At 42.0% G+C, this 17,641-nt stretch overlaps 2 protein-coding genes across 3 annotated transcripts; one reads left to right on the forward strand and one right to left on the reverse strand.

Moving 5' to 3' along the window:
- The first annotated feature begins 2,377 nt into the window (after positions 1-2,377).
- Positions 2,378-5,048, forward strand: trim35-13 (tripartite motif containing 35-13). Its single transcript, XM_041956433.1, has 6 exons — positions 2,378-2,779; positions 3,669-3,764; positions 3,860-4,090; positions 4,204-4,226; positions 4,301-4,419; positions 4,510-5,048. The coding sequence occupies exons 1-6, from the start codon at positions 2,378-2,380 to the stop codon at positions 5,046-5,048; spliced, it is 1,410 nt and encodes a 469-aa protein (XP_041812367.1).
- A 140-nt stretch (positions 5,049-5,188) lies between these two features.
- slc27a1a (solute carrier family 27 member 1a) lies at positions 5,189-16,933 on the reverse strand. Of its 2 annotated transcripts, XM_041957288.1 has the most exons (15): positions 16,780-16,933; positions 14,011-14,928; positions 13,780-13,892; positions 12,402-12,569; positions 9,714-10,108; positions 8,846-9,013; positions 8,198-8,267; positions 8,019-8,110; positions 7,822-7,931; positions 7,495-7,704; positions 7,288-7,414; positions 7,043-7,180; positions 6,656-6,820; positions 6,377-6,523; positions 5,189-6,267 (listed from the first exon to the last, which is right to left on the reverse strand). In XM_041957288.1, the coding sequence occupies exons 1-15, from the start codon at positions 16,855-16,857 to the stop codon at positions 6,110-6,112; spliced, it is 3,057 nt and encodes a 1,018-aa protein (XP_041813222.1). In that variant the 5' UTR covers positions 16,858-16,933; the 3' UTR covers positions 5,189-6,109. The 2 variants fall into 2 exon arrangements, with proteins under 2 accessions (XP_041813222.1, XP_041813223.1); XM_041957289.1 differs by lacking the exons at positions 13,780-13,892; positions 14,011-14,928; positions 16,780-16,933 and adding an exon at positions 12,851-13,731.
- Positions 16,934-17,641: the final 708 nt, after the last annotated feature.

Genomic DNA, 17,641 nt, shown 5'->3' on the forward strand with positions numbered 1-17,641 from the left:
AAAACTTGCCTTTAATGTGCATGTTATTTATGGTGAAACTAGAGGAGATCCCCTTCTGCAGCACTATACACAGTTACACACCCATGGTACATGCTGTACACACAGAGAGAATATAAGTCCCACTGCCTGGTAGACACCCATCAGTGCAGCATTGAATTTCACAGATGGAGGCTGACATCTCATGCCAGGGTGTGAATGAGTCCTGCTGTGCTGTGTGTGGACAAATCTTCCTGTGTCCAGTGGTCCTCTGCTGCATTGGTTGTGATCTTTGCTTTTGTAATTCTTGTTTGGAGCAGTTCTGGATACAGACTGGTACTAAAGATTGTCCTCTCTGCTTTAAAAAGAGCCTTGGACTTCCACATAAAACATGTGAAGCACATGGAGAGAGGCTGTTTCTCCTCTGTGTAGCTGATCTGGAGCCTGTCTGCTCTAAATGCCAGAGATCAGGCCTGCATATGAATCACAGAGTTTATCCCATAAAGGAGGCCTTCACTGACTGTAAGGTAAGATAAATACAAATTCATTCTATTAATTCTATTAAAAAGTGTTGTGCATGAATGTAGCTCTTCAAAGATTTAGTAACCCCACAGAAGTATCAGAAAAAATGTCAGTATCTGTGGGTCAAGCATGTAGGCTATATTTCATCATGAAGAATGATTATTTCCCAGCCATTAAGACTTAAAATGTTGGAAATTGAAAATTAGACGTAGAAAAACTGTACAATGTTACAATAAAAAACATGTCATAGCTTCACAAGGACTCCCTGCTCCTCCCCCTGGGCTCTGTAGTCCATACACTGTAGTAAAATGACTGTCATGCTCCTCATTATTTCTGCTTGCCTCTGAATGAGATGCCCTGCGTGCACACACAGATGAGTGTACACATGTAAACCCACACAGCAAAACAATCCATCTGTGTTTTCCCAATTAATCTAATCTCAACTCTTTAGAAACTGCTTTCAGTTTAATGAACTGTAGTTTAACCAGAACAGCTTTTCAACTATAACTTTGTATTACATCAGGGACAATTGTTTAGAAATATTTAAAACACATAAAACTGACTTTAAATAAAACAAATGCATATTAAAAAGAATATCTGTCCAGTGACTGCATGCAGAGCCACTAGTCTGGCATGGCCGTGAGGTTTATCATCTGTGTGCGTGGAGTCTGTTTACTGTTACTATCAGTGGCTCAGAACTTCTGTCCTGACACTGTTACAGACACAAATCAAATCTTCACTTTGGCATCTCAACATGAGTGTCACTCAGACGGTAAGGGATTGCTCAGGGTGTAACAACACTACACAGAATGCATTCAAGACCAAATTACTTATGTTGGACTTCTCACCTGTACCTGACTTTATTATTCTAAAGCTTAGCATAATAATGTCTTAAGTTATGTCAATATACAGGAAAAAGCCTTGAGTAGCTACTGTATGTAAACATTGACGACTAAGTTGATACAGACACAAGACACACACAAAAAACTCCCCTACCTGCATGGTTTAAAGCTGACTATGAATCCTAACATAGCATGTGTGAGATGTAAGGGCTACAACACAGAACTGAATCATTGCTGGCGTACGTAGTGTTTTCTATTTCTTTTCTATCTTGATCTACACTTGCCCTATTTTTGGTGCAGCATTCATTCTAGTAAACTAACTCCCACAACAAGATACTGAATTACAGTTCAGACAAGATCACCTAACTGTGAAATGCTTTTGAAATTAACAAATTATGCCTCAGGTTGACCACGCTACTGTGTGCACAACTTGCATTGAAATGCCCTTAAAACAAATTAACTGTTTGTGTTTTATACCAGAAAGGAAACCATGTATCAATTCCTAAAAATTACTCAAAGCTAAACTTGGCTGTGGAAAGTGGTCCAGTGGTCAGCAGGACGATATCTCTGCACCCACATAACTTGAGTCCAAATCGGTTACTTCCATCTATTTATATCCTTGCCCTGACTCTTATTTTGGACATTGTTTCTCTGTGAACTCTGTCATTACACTGTGACGGGTTGTATCAACAGACTTCTCAAATGACTAACTAAGAGGTGATCATAGCATGCTTACAGCATAACTCTAATCAAAAGACCATCCTGAGTGCAAATACCCCATCATCACCATAATCTCTTCCTCCCTGATCTGCACAGATACAGTCTGTTAAACGTACAGCCAATTAGTCTTATTCTGAGATGTGGTGTTTATTTGAGAATGGACAATGTGCATGCTCAACACAACACAGCATAACACGGGATATGCCTTTGGGAGCTGAGGTATTAACACTTATTTTTGAGGTTAAGATGAGGCTGCCTTCTAGAGACGTGGGAGGGGCCTCAGATCCTGCCTTGTCATCAAAGCCCTGTGAAGAAGAATGGCCACCAGACGTGCTCCTCTTGAGGATGACCTTTCCTGTCCAATTTGTGGATATATTCTTAGTCAGCCAGTGGTGCTCACTTGCAGACACAGATTCTGTAAAGCCTGTCTAAAAGACAGCTGGGAGACACAAGGCGGTGAGGATTCACACTACTGTCCTCTGTGCTGGCGCCGTTCCTCCATGGATCAAATAGCGGTGAGCAGTGTGCTAGAGAGGTCCTGTGAATCCTTCAAGGAGGACAGAAGCAAGAATGACCCAGGTGCTTGTAAGGAGCATGGAGAAAAGCTCACGCTGTTCTGTTTGGAAGACTTGGAGCCAATCTGTGGTTTGTGTGGGAAAGCAGCTGCACACACTGGGCACAGGCTCTATCCCATTGGGGAGGGTGCTCATGACTGTAAGGTAGGCAAGTTGAAGTTACAGGGTTGGTCAGCCCAGTATTTCACACTGACTGCCATTTTCATTGTTTAAGCTGTGCATCTTCAGCATCAGCTGCTTGGGAAATCTTGCATTACCAAAAACTTGATGATGATGATGAAACATCTATTGAAATATCTGTCATATTGTCTGGATGCTGAATTCAATGTATGTCTTCAGACTAGTGCCTAGGGTTAATCAAAAGGGACTAAAATGGGAAAACAATTCACTTAACCTGACAATCATATTTCATTGGCCTGAATGGTTTCAAATGACATCTCAAGGCTATCCATCAGTTCATGAATAGAGGAAGTGCTACCTTGTACCTGGATATCATTTAAGCGTGTCAACATATTGAAAATACATACATTTTTGTATTTTTCACTGGTTTTGACTTTTTTTTTTTCTTACTACCCTTTTTAGTCCCTAAGCCCGATATGCTGATATGTGTGAAGGTGTTGGCAGAGTTCATTAACATTCTAATAATAGATTTATATTTTTGGTTTGCTGTTGCCATTGGAGTTCCGAGAGGACTGAAACTCGACTCCCACAAGGTTTCTGTGACGCTACATTCATTCTACTCCTGGCCCCCTCAGTCTATTAATGTGAAATGAATCTACGGGTTGCCATATTTTCTCCCTGTCTTGATTCTAAGTTGCATGGGCTCAATCAGTTTTGCTGTTATAGGGCACATCATCATCCTCCATAGATTCGTGCCAATTTGATGCTGCTGTGTTGTGCAAACTCGTATTTACAGGGGACAGTATCACAGAAGAGAATGCGGCAGCTGAAAGCCCTATTGTGTTGACAGCTTTGACCACCTGCCAGAAGTGCCCTGTTTTTAAGTGTTGATGCTCTGTCATTGACTTTATAGGAGGAACTGAAGAGTGCACTGCTGCCCTTGAAAGACAAATTGCAGCTGTACAAGAAGGCGAAAATGGCCTGTGAGGACATAGCAGAACATGTCAAGGTATTGTCAGTTCAATCAGTACATCATGTTACTTTGAACATACCAGACAGCCAAGGTGTGGAGGCAGTGATTACCCATCAATGATGTCTTTCCAGAACCAAGCTGAACATACTGAAACTCAGATCAAAGAGGAATTTGAAGCCCTTCACCGTTTCCTGAAGGAGCAGGAGGCTGCCAGACTTTCAGCTTTAAAGGCTGAGGAGGATCAGAAGCATCTGATGATTAACCAACAGATTGAGGAGATGAGCAATGAAATTACATCTCTCTCCAACACCATCAGATTAGTGGAACAGGAGATGAAAAGTCACGATATCCCCTTTCTAAAGGTAGATAAGACTGTTGCTTTTGACAATCTCAGTAACAAATCTTAACCAGAAATGGCCTTACATGCAAAAGCACATCTTTTGGTAAAAGTTGCTCTTTTCCATTTTGTTTGCAGAATTACAAGGAAACAATAAGGAGGTAAGTGTTACTGCCACATCTAAGGCATCATCAGGACACGATTCTGCTGATTAATTGCTGAAATCTCTTTTCAGAACCTGGCGAACTTCTGATGATCCACACATTATTTCTGGTGCTCTGATTGATGTGGCCAAGCACTTGGGCTCTCTGAAATATAAAGTGTGGGAGAAGATGAAGAGAATAGTTAAATATAGTGAGTTCCTCAAACAAGAACTAGTCATGTTTTACTGTTCAGCCCTTTTCCTGCCACATTAATAACTTCTACCTCATTTTTTTCCCAAAGATCCTGTGATTCTGGATCCCAACACAGCAGCTAGCTGCTTCATCCTCTCGGAGGATCTCACAGTTGTGCAGAACTGTACTCAGATTTTCAAGCTGCCAGACAACCCAGAACGTTTTGACATCAGTGCTGAGATGCTGGCTGCTGAGGGTTATTCCTCTGGACGCCACAGCTGGGATGTGGAGGTGAAGGACAACACCTACTGGGTGGTGGGAATAGCCAGTGAGTCCATCAACAGGAAAGGCAAGCACGTACTGACACCAGCAGAGGGATTCTGGTCTATAAGGTTTCGCAACGGAGAGCATAAGGCCTGCACAGCACCATGGGAGCCGCTGAACATGACAAAGAATCCAGAAGTAATCAGAATAGTTTTAGACATGGACCGAGGCAAGGTGACCTTTTACGACCCTGGAGAGAGAACACCTCTCTACACCTTCACAGATGTCATCACACCCAGAGCCTTTCCCTACTTTTGCACTGCCTGCAAAGAGCATCCACTGAAAATCCTACCCACAAGGATATCCTTGTCAACGGACCGCTAGCCCACATTGGAGACGTATTGCCAAAAGAAAGACATGATAGGCTGCCAAAGCTTGTGAAGGTTTTCAGTCTTTTTTTCTTTTTTTTTTTTGCAAATGCAAAACACATTGTTTTAATCAATGACATGAAACAGACATGTTTTAAAATATTTAATTTGAGTTAAAACAAAAAAAATGTAGTCTGGGAGATTCTGAAATGGTAAACAGCTTCATAGTCTTTAACACCTATATATTACTACATGGATAAGATTTGTTACATAAAATGACAGTCACAATGTGTGACTCAGCTTTGCATGACACAAAATCACTACTGTGATTTCCACAATCTGTCGCGTCCAAGAAAAGCATAAAAAGATGAAACACAGATCGGAAGTTTCATATAAGGCACATACAGTAACAACTTTTGTGTTCTTGCAAACAAATTCTTCAGAGGTTCAAATATGACAAGTGAGATTAGTTTTCCATTTCATTAAAAAAAAAAAAAAAAAAAAAAAAAAACTATGGTTAGTGTTTGATCTAGTTGCCACATGTACTGCATGCGTAAGTCTGGTCTTTCAGCCTCATCCAAACACACAGCAGTAACTCCATAGCTCCACACTCAAATATTGCTTAAAAACCTACACAAAATTATTCTTGCAGCTTATTTCATAAATGGGTATATATACACGCTGTGTAAGAGTTTGACGTGATACTACTCCTTTGCTGACCACATTATTGTAAATATATCCTATTTAATTTATGGGTTGTGGGATGTACCCACTCTATGTGCGGTAATGCTCAAAGGCTTTCTGAGGTGTTCATTTACTAATTTAAAAATGTTATTAAAAAGGGAATAAATGCTTTCCCATTTGTCCTGGCGTGTTACTCATACAGTGTTAAAACATCATCTGTAACAATACTCCACTATGTAACTAGTCTTCTCAACTCTTCCCTGAAAGGTTAAAATTCAGGCAGGTAGTGCACCAAAACTGACTGAGCCTGACTCCACCATATGCATAGGTTTTCCTCTCTCAACAGCATCTCTTTAACTGAGGCACCAAGACTGCCCTGCTATGGCCTCCATGTCATAAAGACATTCTTCCCTCGGCTATAGCATTGTACAGCTCCTCATCTACAGCCTCATAACCTGCAGCTCTAGCGTTTAAAAAGTAGATCTGGTCCGTGGTGAGACGTGGGTCGTATCCCTCCCTCTGCAGCCTGGTTTTCTGGATTTTAAATGTACCTATGCAGGAATATATAGATACAGAAAGTAGATTATGATTTACTGATATAAAATCGTCAGTGATGGCTAATATTTTTATGAAATCAGGAGGGATATGTGGACAGTTTACCTGTGGTGTCTACATGTGTGGAGATACGCAGGAACACGGGGCGAGCGTATGGAGGAAGAGATCGCTGGACTTTCAGCAAGAAACCGCTGCAGTCAAAACTCCCTGTAGCATCTGCAATGGCAGCCATGCCTGCCTTACCTTCCACACCTGGTATGACACATGGAGATACATGTTTGTCAAGTTGTGAATACAGTCAAAAGCAATTTGCTATAAAGAGGAATGACAGTTATGCACCCGAGGTGACGCTGAAAGCAGTTAGTATACAACGTTAACAATCACCTGGCACTGTGACGCCATACACAGCTACGTCAGTCTGACCCAGAAGACTGCTGAGTATCCCCTCCACCTCGGTGGTGGAGACATTTTCTCCTCTCCAACGGAATGTGTCCCCGCCACGGTCACGGAAGTACATGTAGCCCAGGTCATCCATCACCAGCACGTCACCTGAAGTAAACATATGGAAAGGACAAACAACACATTGCCACATTACCCCTACTTAAATAGCAGCAACACAAATATGAAGGGTTCATTTGCAGACCAAATATCTCAGTTATTGTCCTAAATCATGTTTTTTCTTGTCAATTTTTTCATTGGAAGAATGGAATTTATCTGTTGTTGCAAATTAACTCTTCATATGTATTTTGAGAAATAAACAGGATTGGCAACCTGATATATATGCAGAATCATTTTTCTTAAAGACATTGTGAGCTATCTTCTTCCTTGTAGCATCCTGGTTAGCATAGCCATCGAAACGCCGTAGTGGGTCCTGCTGGTTGATGCGGCCTACCAAAAGCCCTGGTTCCCCTGCAAAACACAGCGGAATCTAATGGAGTGCTTTCCAAAGACCAACGCAGTTAACAATCACATGCTACATCTAGCAAAGTCACTATTGTAGTAATAGTATTAGTTACCAGGGCGGCAAGGCACACAGAGCCCCTGGCTGTTGCGAACCAGCTCCATGCTGTCCTCATCCACTCTCACCAGGCGGATTGGGTACACGTTGGGGAGAATGCGACTGTTGAATCCACAGGCTCCCACCTGGCAGGACAGAATCTGCTTAACTCTGACACAATTCACAATTTTTCTGTGAAGACGCAAGTAATGCTGTGATTGCTGACCTTTCCATCCATGTTAGCAATGCTACAGTTGCACTCAGTCGCTCCGTAGAACTCGCCAATCTGTGCCACCCCAAATCGTTCTGTAAAGGCCTCCCACACACTGGGGCGCAACCCGTTCCCCACTGCCAGCCGAACTTTGTGGCCTTTTTCTGACGGCCGTACTGGCTGAGACAGGAGGTAGCGGCAGATTTCCCCAATATACTGCACCACCTACGATAGGAAAGCAGTGTTGTTATTGTGGCTGTAATTGCTCAAAATTAACGTTTTATAGCTATCGATTTAATAAAATATGGCACTTCTCAGTGTTTTCCAAGCATAAGCTCTTACAGTGCAGTTGTGCTTAATGCAATCTTCCCAGAAGCGGCTGGCAGAGAATTTCTTCTTTACTACCACAGTGAGTCCGTGGATCAGACACTGACCAACTCCCATGATATTACCTGGCAAGAAGACACAGCTAACAGTGGTTATGCAAACCTAAAGCTTAATACTGCATTCATGAACAGCAGGAGCCTACCATGACATACCTGCTGAGTGATAGAGAGGCAGGCAGTCGTAGATGATGTCATCAGGGCGCATGCGAAAGGCAAAATACCCAAAAGCAGCGATTCTGTAATAACTGGCGTGGGAACATGAAGAGAGATTCTCAGACAGTTAATCAATAACTGTGCAGCAACACCAGCGACAACAGCTGTGAGTAACGTACCGACTGTGTACCACAATGGCAGCCTTGGGCAGTCCTGTGGTGCCGGAGGTGTAAATATAAAATAGACGGTCTGCAGAAGAAAATACAAGAGCATTATAATTATATGCTGCTAGTTTAAGATCCATACTGTAGATGTCTTCACAGCACTTGAGTAACTGTTAGAATGTGATCAGTGAAGCCAAAATATGACTGAATTGCAAGTATAGTGTCGTTTTCATTCTGCCGCATGTGCTGCTGTACAAAACAAATCTCTAGTTTGTTATGTAGAGTATGTCTCAGGCCCACACCTTGAATTCTGACTCATTCATCTCAGACAAATAAAAAATTCTTCAGGGATATGGTTTCTTATTCAGACATCTCAATAGGTCACTCATACCTACTCCACACTGCTGTCCAGAGAAAAATGTCAATATCTGTCTTGAATTGAAAATGATACTGTGCAGCTAAGCATTCACCTCATCCTGCTTGAGTCACTTAATTACTGGGAGGCAATTTTAGTTCAGAAACTTAAGAGCACAAGAGAATAAAAAAACAAAACAAGTGTTCGAGTTTGAAGAGGGTATTTAAAAGGAAACTCAGACACACTAAATACAGAATAAGTCTTAATATAGAGTCAGAGTTGAGATCAGAAAACAATAAGGTACTCACCATTCATGCCTTTGGGGGGAACACAAGGTGAAGGGGGACGTCTAGATGCAGTGGATAAGACTGGGTCCAGAAGTTGAGCACCCAAACTGGCCAGATGTTCTGCACTGAGGTCTCCTGCACAGAACCGTACCATGGACTGGCTAAAGGAGGAGCTAACCTCCAACATGGCTGATTCAGTAAGAACAAAAGGGAGATGGGAGGAGAGGAGAGCAAACAGGTCAGTTCAAGCTCTCGAGTTTGGCTAAGAACAGACTGTAAATATAAAAATATTGTGATGGAAATTAAACATATATTGCAATAATGACAATTCATTGAATTGCCTTTTCTGTATAACATCAAACTAATTATAATTTCTAAAGAAATAATGCCTAAAACTAACAGCTGAAAACTTCACATAACATAATTAAGTGACACACACGCACACAGGTAGGACATCACAGAGACCACGAAGGATTGAAGTGTTTGTATACAGAAAACGAAGAGAATCAAAGGGTAACTAACTTTAAAAAAAGATGGCATAGAAGGAGTTTTACAGGCAGTGTGATCACCGGCAGCATGTCCTGACCACATGACATGTTGGAGACACAGTCATTATCACAGTTTATGATCCGCACAATGAATGAATATACAAGTGTGACACCACAGATCAAAATGCTCACATGATCTTACACACAAACTGTTAATAAAACATGAACTGTGTTACTGAGGTTGATCAGTATTTTAGGAATGCAATGACAACATAATCACCTGCCTTTTTAAATAATCTGCTGAATATGAGCTGTTATATTATCCTGTAATACAGAATTTTAGCATGTACCTCTTATTGGTACAGAATTATAACCTTTTACCTTGTTTAACACATTCTTACCATCAGCAAGCTCGGCTCCGAACACAATAGCCCGTGACCCTGACACCCCGATACAGTGCAAGAGGGAATCGTGACGGAGGTTGAAGTTGATGAGTGCCGCTTCCACCCCAACCTTGGCGAAGCCCAGCCAAAGTGCCACCTGCAATGGTCTGCTTTCCATGAAGAGAGCCACCACATCCCCTGAGACCCATCCCTGATCTCTCACCCAGTGGGCCACTGCATTAGACAGCTCATCCAGCTGTGTGAAGGTCCATGTTTCCCCCGTGGCTTCATAGATCAGTGCTGGTTTATTTGGGTGGAGTTTTACTGTCTGGGCGAATATGGAAGGAACGTTACTTCCATTGCGCATGTAGCGCCACAAAGCCAGCTTCACTCGCAACAGCACATACAGGCCACTGGTGAGCGTCAAAGGAGAAAGACAAGGAGAAATGAGGTTAGTAAATAAGCAGACCCACAAGCATAACAAGCTTTTTTTAAATCATCATCAGACATCAAAACTACGAAATAAACATGTAGACTTATGTGGGAAACAAAGTGTAAACAAAGCAAATATCTTTTATATTTTAGATTCTTAGAAGTAGCCACTTTGGCACATTATTGCCATCATCTGAACCAGCTTCATGAGAAAGTCACCTGGGATGGTTTTCAATAAACAGGTGTGTTTTGTCAAAAGTTAATTAGTGGAATTTGTTGTCTTCTTAATGCATTTAATACCATCAGTTGAGAGCCGAGATAGTGTTGGTATACAGTAAACAACACTTAACAACTACTGTAGTAATCCATAGTGTGGCAAGAACAGCACAACTAAGTAAAGAGAAACTATAGTCCATCATTACTTTAAGTAAGTAATCTCCAATTAGCAGCACCTCAGAACTCAGAAGAACAGTGCAGTGAGGAATGCACAGACTTATATATTGTGGAAACCAAACAGCCACTGAGCAGATTCATGGCACAACACAGAAGGGCTAACTCTTCAGGTCTAAACTCAGCTGTTTACCTGCACCTCGAGGAGGAAGCACACTCCTTTGAGGATAAAAATGTGCATATTCTGGACAGAGAAGACAGATGGTTTGAAAGAGGAGTGAGAGAAGCCATCTATGTCAAGGTTGAAAACCCGTCTCTGAACAGAGAGGGGGGGGGGGGGTCTGAGACACCACCTGTCTCCCACATACAATGCTGTCCTTTCATCTCTCCCAAAGAGATTCAAAAATGTAGCCTCTGAAAATAAACAACAAAGCCATTTACACATGGCTCAAGGAGCCTCCCAATGACAACAATGGGACACTAACGAGGCAGACGACTGTTGTTGACACCCAACGGTTACACCCTACCCCACCTTAATGGGGGATCGTTTGCCTCACAATGGAGTGATACCATCCTTGGTTTTGGGGGTTGGCCTCACTCAGAGGATAAATACTTGAACCTAACACCATTTCATTAGACTAGAGCTGTCCCATCTAGTCTGGTGTGCATGAACTGGTGAAGCCTGCTCGGATCAGAGGCGAAACGTCTTCCAAGACAAACTGACGAGGTCCAGTTGCGAAAAATTGAATGCCCTAAAGCACATATGTCAAAGTGATTCCATAAAGGGCCGTGTGGCTGCAGGTTTTCGTTCCAACCAAAGATGAGCACACCAGGCCAACCAATCAACATCAAGGGATCCTTAGTTATCAGCTGAAGACTGAGATCAGCTGATTAATTGATTCCAGCCTGGTGTGCTCTTCCTTGGTTGGAACGAAAACCTGCAGCCACACGGCCCTTTATGGAATCACTTTGACATGCCTGCCCTAAAGCTTACAATGACCTGGATGAATGAGAATATTCACAGGCACGTTTTGTTTACACTTTTTTTATTCACCACATAATCCTATACGTCATTTCATAGGTTAAAAACTTTTGACTAGTACTGTGTGACAAGTTGCTGCTGTTTGGAAATTCACAAGAGTGAAACTCCAATATCCAAGTGCAAGTGAATGCAGCAAGAAATGATACTGCTGTAGACTCTGAGGCTCTAACCCTAACAGGAGCTGACTTTGTGTGTATTCAGGCGAGTATAGGAGTTATGAGGATGGGAGGGAAATGTGGGATAAACAGAAGATCAAAAACAGAGCCTTATAAAATAAGAAACAAACAAGCAGCCTTGTCACAGTATTGTGCCAGGAGCTGTGAGAGGACTCAGGGCTAGTAGCAGACTGATTTCACCCAGCTGTCGCCAGCCGTCCCTGCAGCAGCTCTGTTTTCTCCCAGCCTCTCTTGGTCGTGGCCGCACATGACAACTGCTGACTGCTTATTTTCCTGCTAAATGTGCGTGTAGGGTTGCCTCCATTTGTACAGAAGGGTCATAGATGTCTGGGTTGTTGTGTTTAAGTAAGTTTTGTTTAGCGATAGCAAATTGTGCTTGATTGTATAATGGATGGATTAACTTGACTAAACCCAAATTATTGATTTCTAAAATTACATCTTTAGATGTTTTTTAATCAAATACTTTACTCACATGTAACAATATTTTAATGTTTTGGGGCAAAAATATCTTCATATGGGGATTTTCTATGCAAATACTTACAAGGCTAAAATTAAATCAGCGCATATATATTTCTGCCAATTAAGTCTCCATGCCACCCCATGAACATGTGTGTAGGTCTGCCCCTGAACGATCAGAATAGCCTGTATTGGACATAAATAACTTACTTGAGGTCTCTTTTGGCGGTGCGTGCTGCAATGTAGAAGTATTTCCAGGTTCTGGTTCCCAGATACACTCCAAGGCCTGCTGCCAGACTCCAGGACCAGGACGCCCCAAAGAGACGCAACAGTCCCACGGACCCCAAAGAGGCTGAGACACTCGCCACATTGTGCATTCTTGTCATGGAGGAAATAGAGAAAGATGGGCTTTTATGATGCCTATATGGGTTTGACGAAGTAGCACGTTGAGTAGGCTAACTTTACTGTAGTAGGGTACAGGCTGGGACACACGAGTACGTAAATGAAACTTAAAAAAAAAAAAAAAAAAAAAACACATGAAAGCAGACAGAGGTAACACCCATTAATCGGCTCACAAAATAAACCGCCCCAGGCCACATGAAGAATTACCGTTAATTTAAGAGAGGAACTCACAAACATACACACTGCATACAACTTACCTACGAGTCAATAGACTGAAGCGATGTCACCTTTCACCCGCTAACCCCGCCGGTCGGCACAACTTATTACTTCGTTATTATCGCGGAAACTACCGAGTATTTCAGTTTTCCTCCGGATGTTGCGAGCGTCGAGAAGATGTACGATGTAACCTTTTTAAGGAACCCAGTAGTTTGTGAGTGTTACAGCAGTTTTACAGTTCACTGCTCGACAGCGCGATTGTTGTTAGGCTAGTAAGTAGTTCACATTGAAACGATATTTGGTAATACGTCAAACGTACGCGAGCGAGTCCTGTAAGCTGGCATGTAACTCATTATTTGTGGCCGACATTCAATAGTGACCGAAATTTGTATCAGAGCTGTGAGATGCAGAGTGAATCAGGCTATGCTCTGTAACGTTACTCCATATTGAAAAGAGTCGTCGCCGAAGAAGCACCGCCCACCCCGGGTGTGAGCTTTCTTTAACGGCTCAGCGATTTGTTTAAGCCGACGCTTGTCAATCTTATCTCAATTTTGATTGGACAATACTGACCCCGCCCAATTGCCCAACCACCAAATGCAGGTGTCCGCCGTTCATAGAAGCATCAGCACAGACTACCAACTAAATGCAGTGAAATGTTGTGAAAGTCTGGTCCCATCTCATAGTCACAATGCTACCTTGTAGACTCTGGGCTGAATATGGATGTTACCAAGGCCTGTAGAAAATAACACAGTGAAGTTTACGTTTTTGTATTTTTCACAGCACACATGGAAGAAATAATTTATTTCAGTTTATAAGAGATAAAGTTCATGATCATCATGGTCATCGCAGGCTGAGAGCTCGCCTGTGTGTATCTGCACAGGAACTATTTGCTGTCACTGTGGCTCTCTGTGTGTAGAAAGCAGAGCAAACTCTAAAAAGCACTGTCCTCCTCAGTAAGATGTAAACCCACGGGTCCAAGATCTGATTCCAGGAGGCCATACGCAGGCCCAGAAGAATGAACCCATCTTTTTTGCCACTTGAGGCTCCATGGTCTTGGTTGAACTGCATCACAAAAATGTGGATCTATAATGAGAGACACAAAATCACTCATGAAGCGTAGCTGTTATTTTATTATCAACTATATTCTCAAAAATACTGAAGGTGAAAATGCAAATCTGCAATGTAAAAGAGTGTTACTCACAAGAAAGGGGCTCCAACATACACAGGAAACCACAGTGATTACCGCCAGTTGTGCCATCATCTCCACATCCAACGAACAAAACAAGGAGGAAGACGATGTGGACGAAGCATGGCGAGTACAGGAAGCTGCTGATTTTGTATTAACATTGTTGGGCTTCAATCTGGCTTTCAGCAATGCCAGGCCACTCCAGATGTTGCAGAGTAGGGAAAGAGTGAGTGCAATGAGGCCCAGACATGAGAAGGCCAGAGCCAGATTGGTGTCAGATGTAGACTGTGGACCTTGGATAGGCAAGAAACACCATGTCCCAGGAAACTGGGTAGTGTAAGTCCCCACAGCAAATAAAGGTAGTACTGCTAGCACAAGTGCAAGAGAGGACAGAAATAACACAACTCGGCGCACATGGGCCAATGTAATCATAGCAGCATGGAAAAATGGTTGGGTGATGGCCACACAGCGCTCCACTGCCATGGCACAATCCAACAGCAAAGGGCATAAGCCAAAAAACACCATGCTTGCCCCAAAGATCTGACAGAACTCTTTGGTGGGCTTCCCAGCCTGTATTTTATACCTCCGATCAATGTGCAGATACAAAGCAAATGCGCCCAGGATCACATGACCTCCCAGGTCAGCCAGGAGCAAAGCCACTGCTAATAGCAGAAATGGTGTTTTGGACTGGCGGCGGAAGTAGACACGGGCCAAGATGCCCAGAGCTGTGAGGTTGGAGATGGCACCGAATGTCATCGTGAAGCAGGACATCCCTAAACCTGAGGATTTGACGGGTGACCAGGTGCTGCTGTTCAGCCAGGGACTTGGCTGTTCAGAAGAGTTGATATTCAGGCTCTGGTGGAGGATGGGCACCGTGGGAGAGGTAGAAAATGAGGTCATGGTTATAGATGGTGTCCTCATCTTCAGAGTCATCTACAGAAAATGAGTTGAAATGCTTCAATTAGCTTAAACAAAGCCACTGAGTGATGGTACTGCCTGAAAGGTGTCTCAAATAATTAATGGCAGCAAGACAGTCTTAAATGCAAAATTATGTATGAATGAATGCTATGATACATGCTTCACTGGGTCAAGTGGTCCGCCAATGAGACTTTGGATTTAGACTTCAATTAGAAGAGCGACTACTGCTGAGGCAATAATTAAGAGAAGTGAATGAAACCCTGAAACCCTTTTCCCAGTGTTTCAGTCTCTATCATACGAGCATAAGTGCTGGCTTAAAATACATGATGCATTCTAACTTCCAAAAACATGACATGGTAAATACAGTAAAACAGTAAATTGCAGTGTCCAGCAATTACTTTTTTTTTTTTTTTTTGCATTGTGCTTATTTAGAGGATGTCATAGATTGTGCATGGTGTTTTTGCTTTCAATTAGAGTAATTACAGTCAAAAAATACTCTTCCCAGGATGACAGAGGAGAGGATTACTGCCATTGTGGTGTCATTTCTGCTGTTGTAATTCGCACAACAGGCTCTCCGACCGGACGTGTTTGCATGTTTCACAAAATGTTCCTCTTTTCAACACAGTTCTTTACGTTCTTTAAAGGTCCTACCTGACATAGACCTACCTTGCTCATTTATCTTTTACACTCTGTGGAAGTATGATGTCATGAGTGTGTCTGTGCTGCAGGAAGAGAACTTGGGTTTTAAAATGTGGGATACGTGATAACCTCCCAACACTCTTGTCTTTGTTTTTCAACCTGATATTTGGTGTCCAAAGCTTTAACCTGCAGAATGTGACAATCTGCATAAGCCATTTTCATCCTATTGTGATGCATCATGCATTAAAACACTTGGCTTAGTGCAATAATGTGCACAGATGTTCTTGTGTGCATGGAAACCTTAGAAGAGCACTCTAAAAGCGAAGGTTTCCAGGAGCTGACATGACTTAATATATTTAGGCAACATGAAAGTCAAAACGACAGCTAAATTTGATGTGGTTCTTTTTCCCATCTCCTGGTAAGATAGCATGATCAATACAGTCCTTTAAATCTCAATACCTGTCTGCTTTGTTAGCATCCTCACAGATGTCTGAAGGTTAAACAATACCTCTTTAGAAAAAACGGATAAACTGCACAGCTTCTCCTTTTGCCAACACCAGTAACTCACAGCTGATCAAGGAATCCTTTTTTTAATCATCTTATTTTTTTAACAAATTATTTTGTTTTCGCATTTCTTCCTGTTGCCTCTCTCTTACTTCATCAATAGTCCCTGTACCTACACAGACAGAAGCAATTTCCCTGGAGAGTGTGAGGAAATTACAGAGGAACTGCATGATTAATGGAAGAGCAGGGGTTTTATTCAGGATTGGGAGGATGCTATCAGTAACAAACGAAAGTTGTCTTGTCGTCTTTGATATAATTTATGGAGGAAACTCTACTGCTGTTATTCTGAATCTCTTGTTTAATTCTTTTTAATAGTGTTTTTTAAACTAAATTAGTTATATCTCAGGCATAAAGAAAGAATGCTCAGCTGATCTCAGGGTAGTGCTCCTCCTGCATTATCCATGTCATGAATACCTAAATCAGCACATGTGAGTCTCTCTTTAACTCCTCACATCTCTCATTCATAAGATGATTAAATAGAATTCAATGAGAAATTCTTAGCTCTCCTCGAGATCCAAGTCTTTAGTCACACACTAATCGTATTCCTTATATTTTGCATATATTTCAGCTTCACTTGGACTAATTTTCTACCAGAGAAGAATAACTATACTAGCTATAAAGTAAATTACCATCAAGTGGTTATGAATAATAAATGAAACTTACCTTCGGATGACTCCAGATGAATGCTGGATTGTTTTCGGTGGCCCTGAATAAATGAGAGAGGACAAATGTGTCTCTCATCTGCAGAGCTGCCTGATTTGCAACATTCACTTATCACTGTGGTTCACAATCATTCTCCTCTCTTTCTTTCCCCTTGTCTCTCTGGCAGTTCCTCTGGTCCTGCTGGCTCAATCTCTCTCTCTCCAGAGAGAGCAGTTGGCAGCAGTTTTATCTGTACGTGCTGGACCTGCATTTTCCATCCTCCTGCCCCTCTGGATGTGCTCCTTCCATCTCTTCATCTCCTCTGTTGACCCTTTGAACCAGAGGGGATGTCAGCCATCACTTTGTAGTATTGATCCAGGGCTAGCGGAATAGTTGAACAGTAAAGAAGGTCTTTCGTAATGAACATTTTCTTAAATTCTCAATGAGAATTCCCTCAAAGCAAAAGAGATTTGAGTCTGTTATTCAGCTGGTGCCATGATGTTTATCACCCACTGTCTGTCACATGCACATAAACACAGAAACGGACATTAGAGGAGTTTGAAAAAGCAAGATGTTAATTGTGCCTCAAGGCTTTCTGTTGTAGGATCCTGTTAGGAAGAATAAGATACTCTGATCACACACCAAACATGCTGGTTATATCAGTTTTCCTTTGATATATAAAATAGGCTTGTCTTTACAAAAATAATTCTCTGGAGGTGAGTGTAAACCAAAAGATGTATAAGCAGCGACTCTACTGAGGTTTCTAAATCTTTAAAGAGGTAATACTATGTCTGCACTGTCATTTTACAAACTGTTTCAGGACTTAAAATTCAAGTACAAATTTTGAGACTTCCGAGTTGTTTTTGAGACGTTCATGTCTGCC

The sequence above is a fragment of the Chelmon rostratus genome, chromosome 17 (genome assembly GCF_017976325.1).
Source record: "Chelmon rostratus isolate fCheRos1 chromosome 17, fCheRos1.pri, whole genome shotgun sequence".
In the NCBI taxonomy this organism is placed as follows: domain Eukaryota; kingdom Metazoa; phylum Chordata; class Actinopteri; order Chaetodontiformes; family Chaetodontidae; genus Chelmon; species Chelmon rostratus.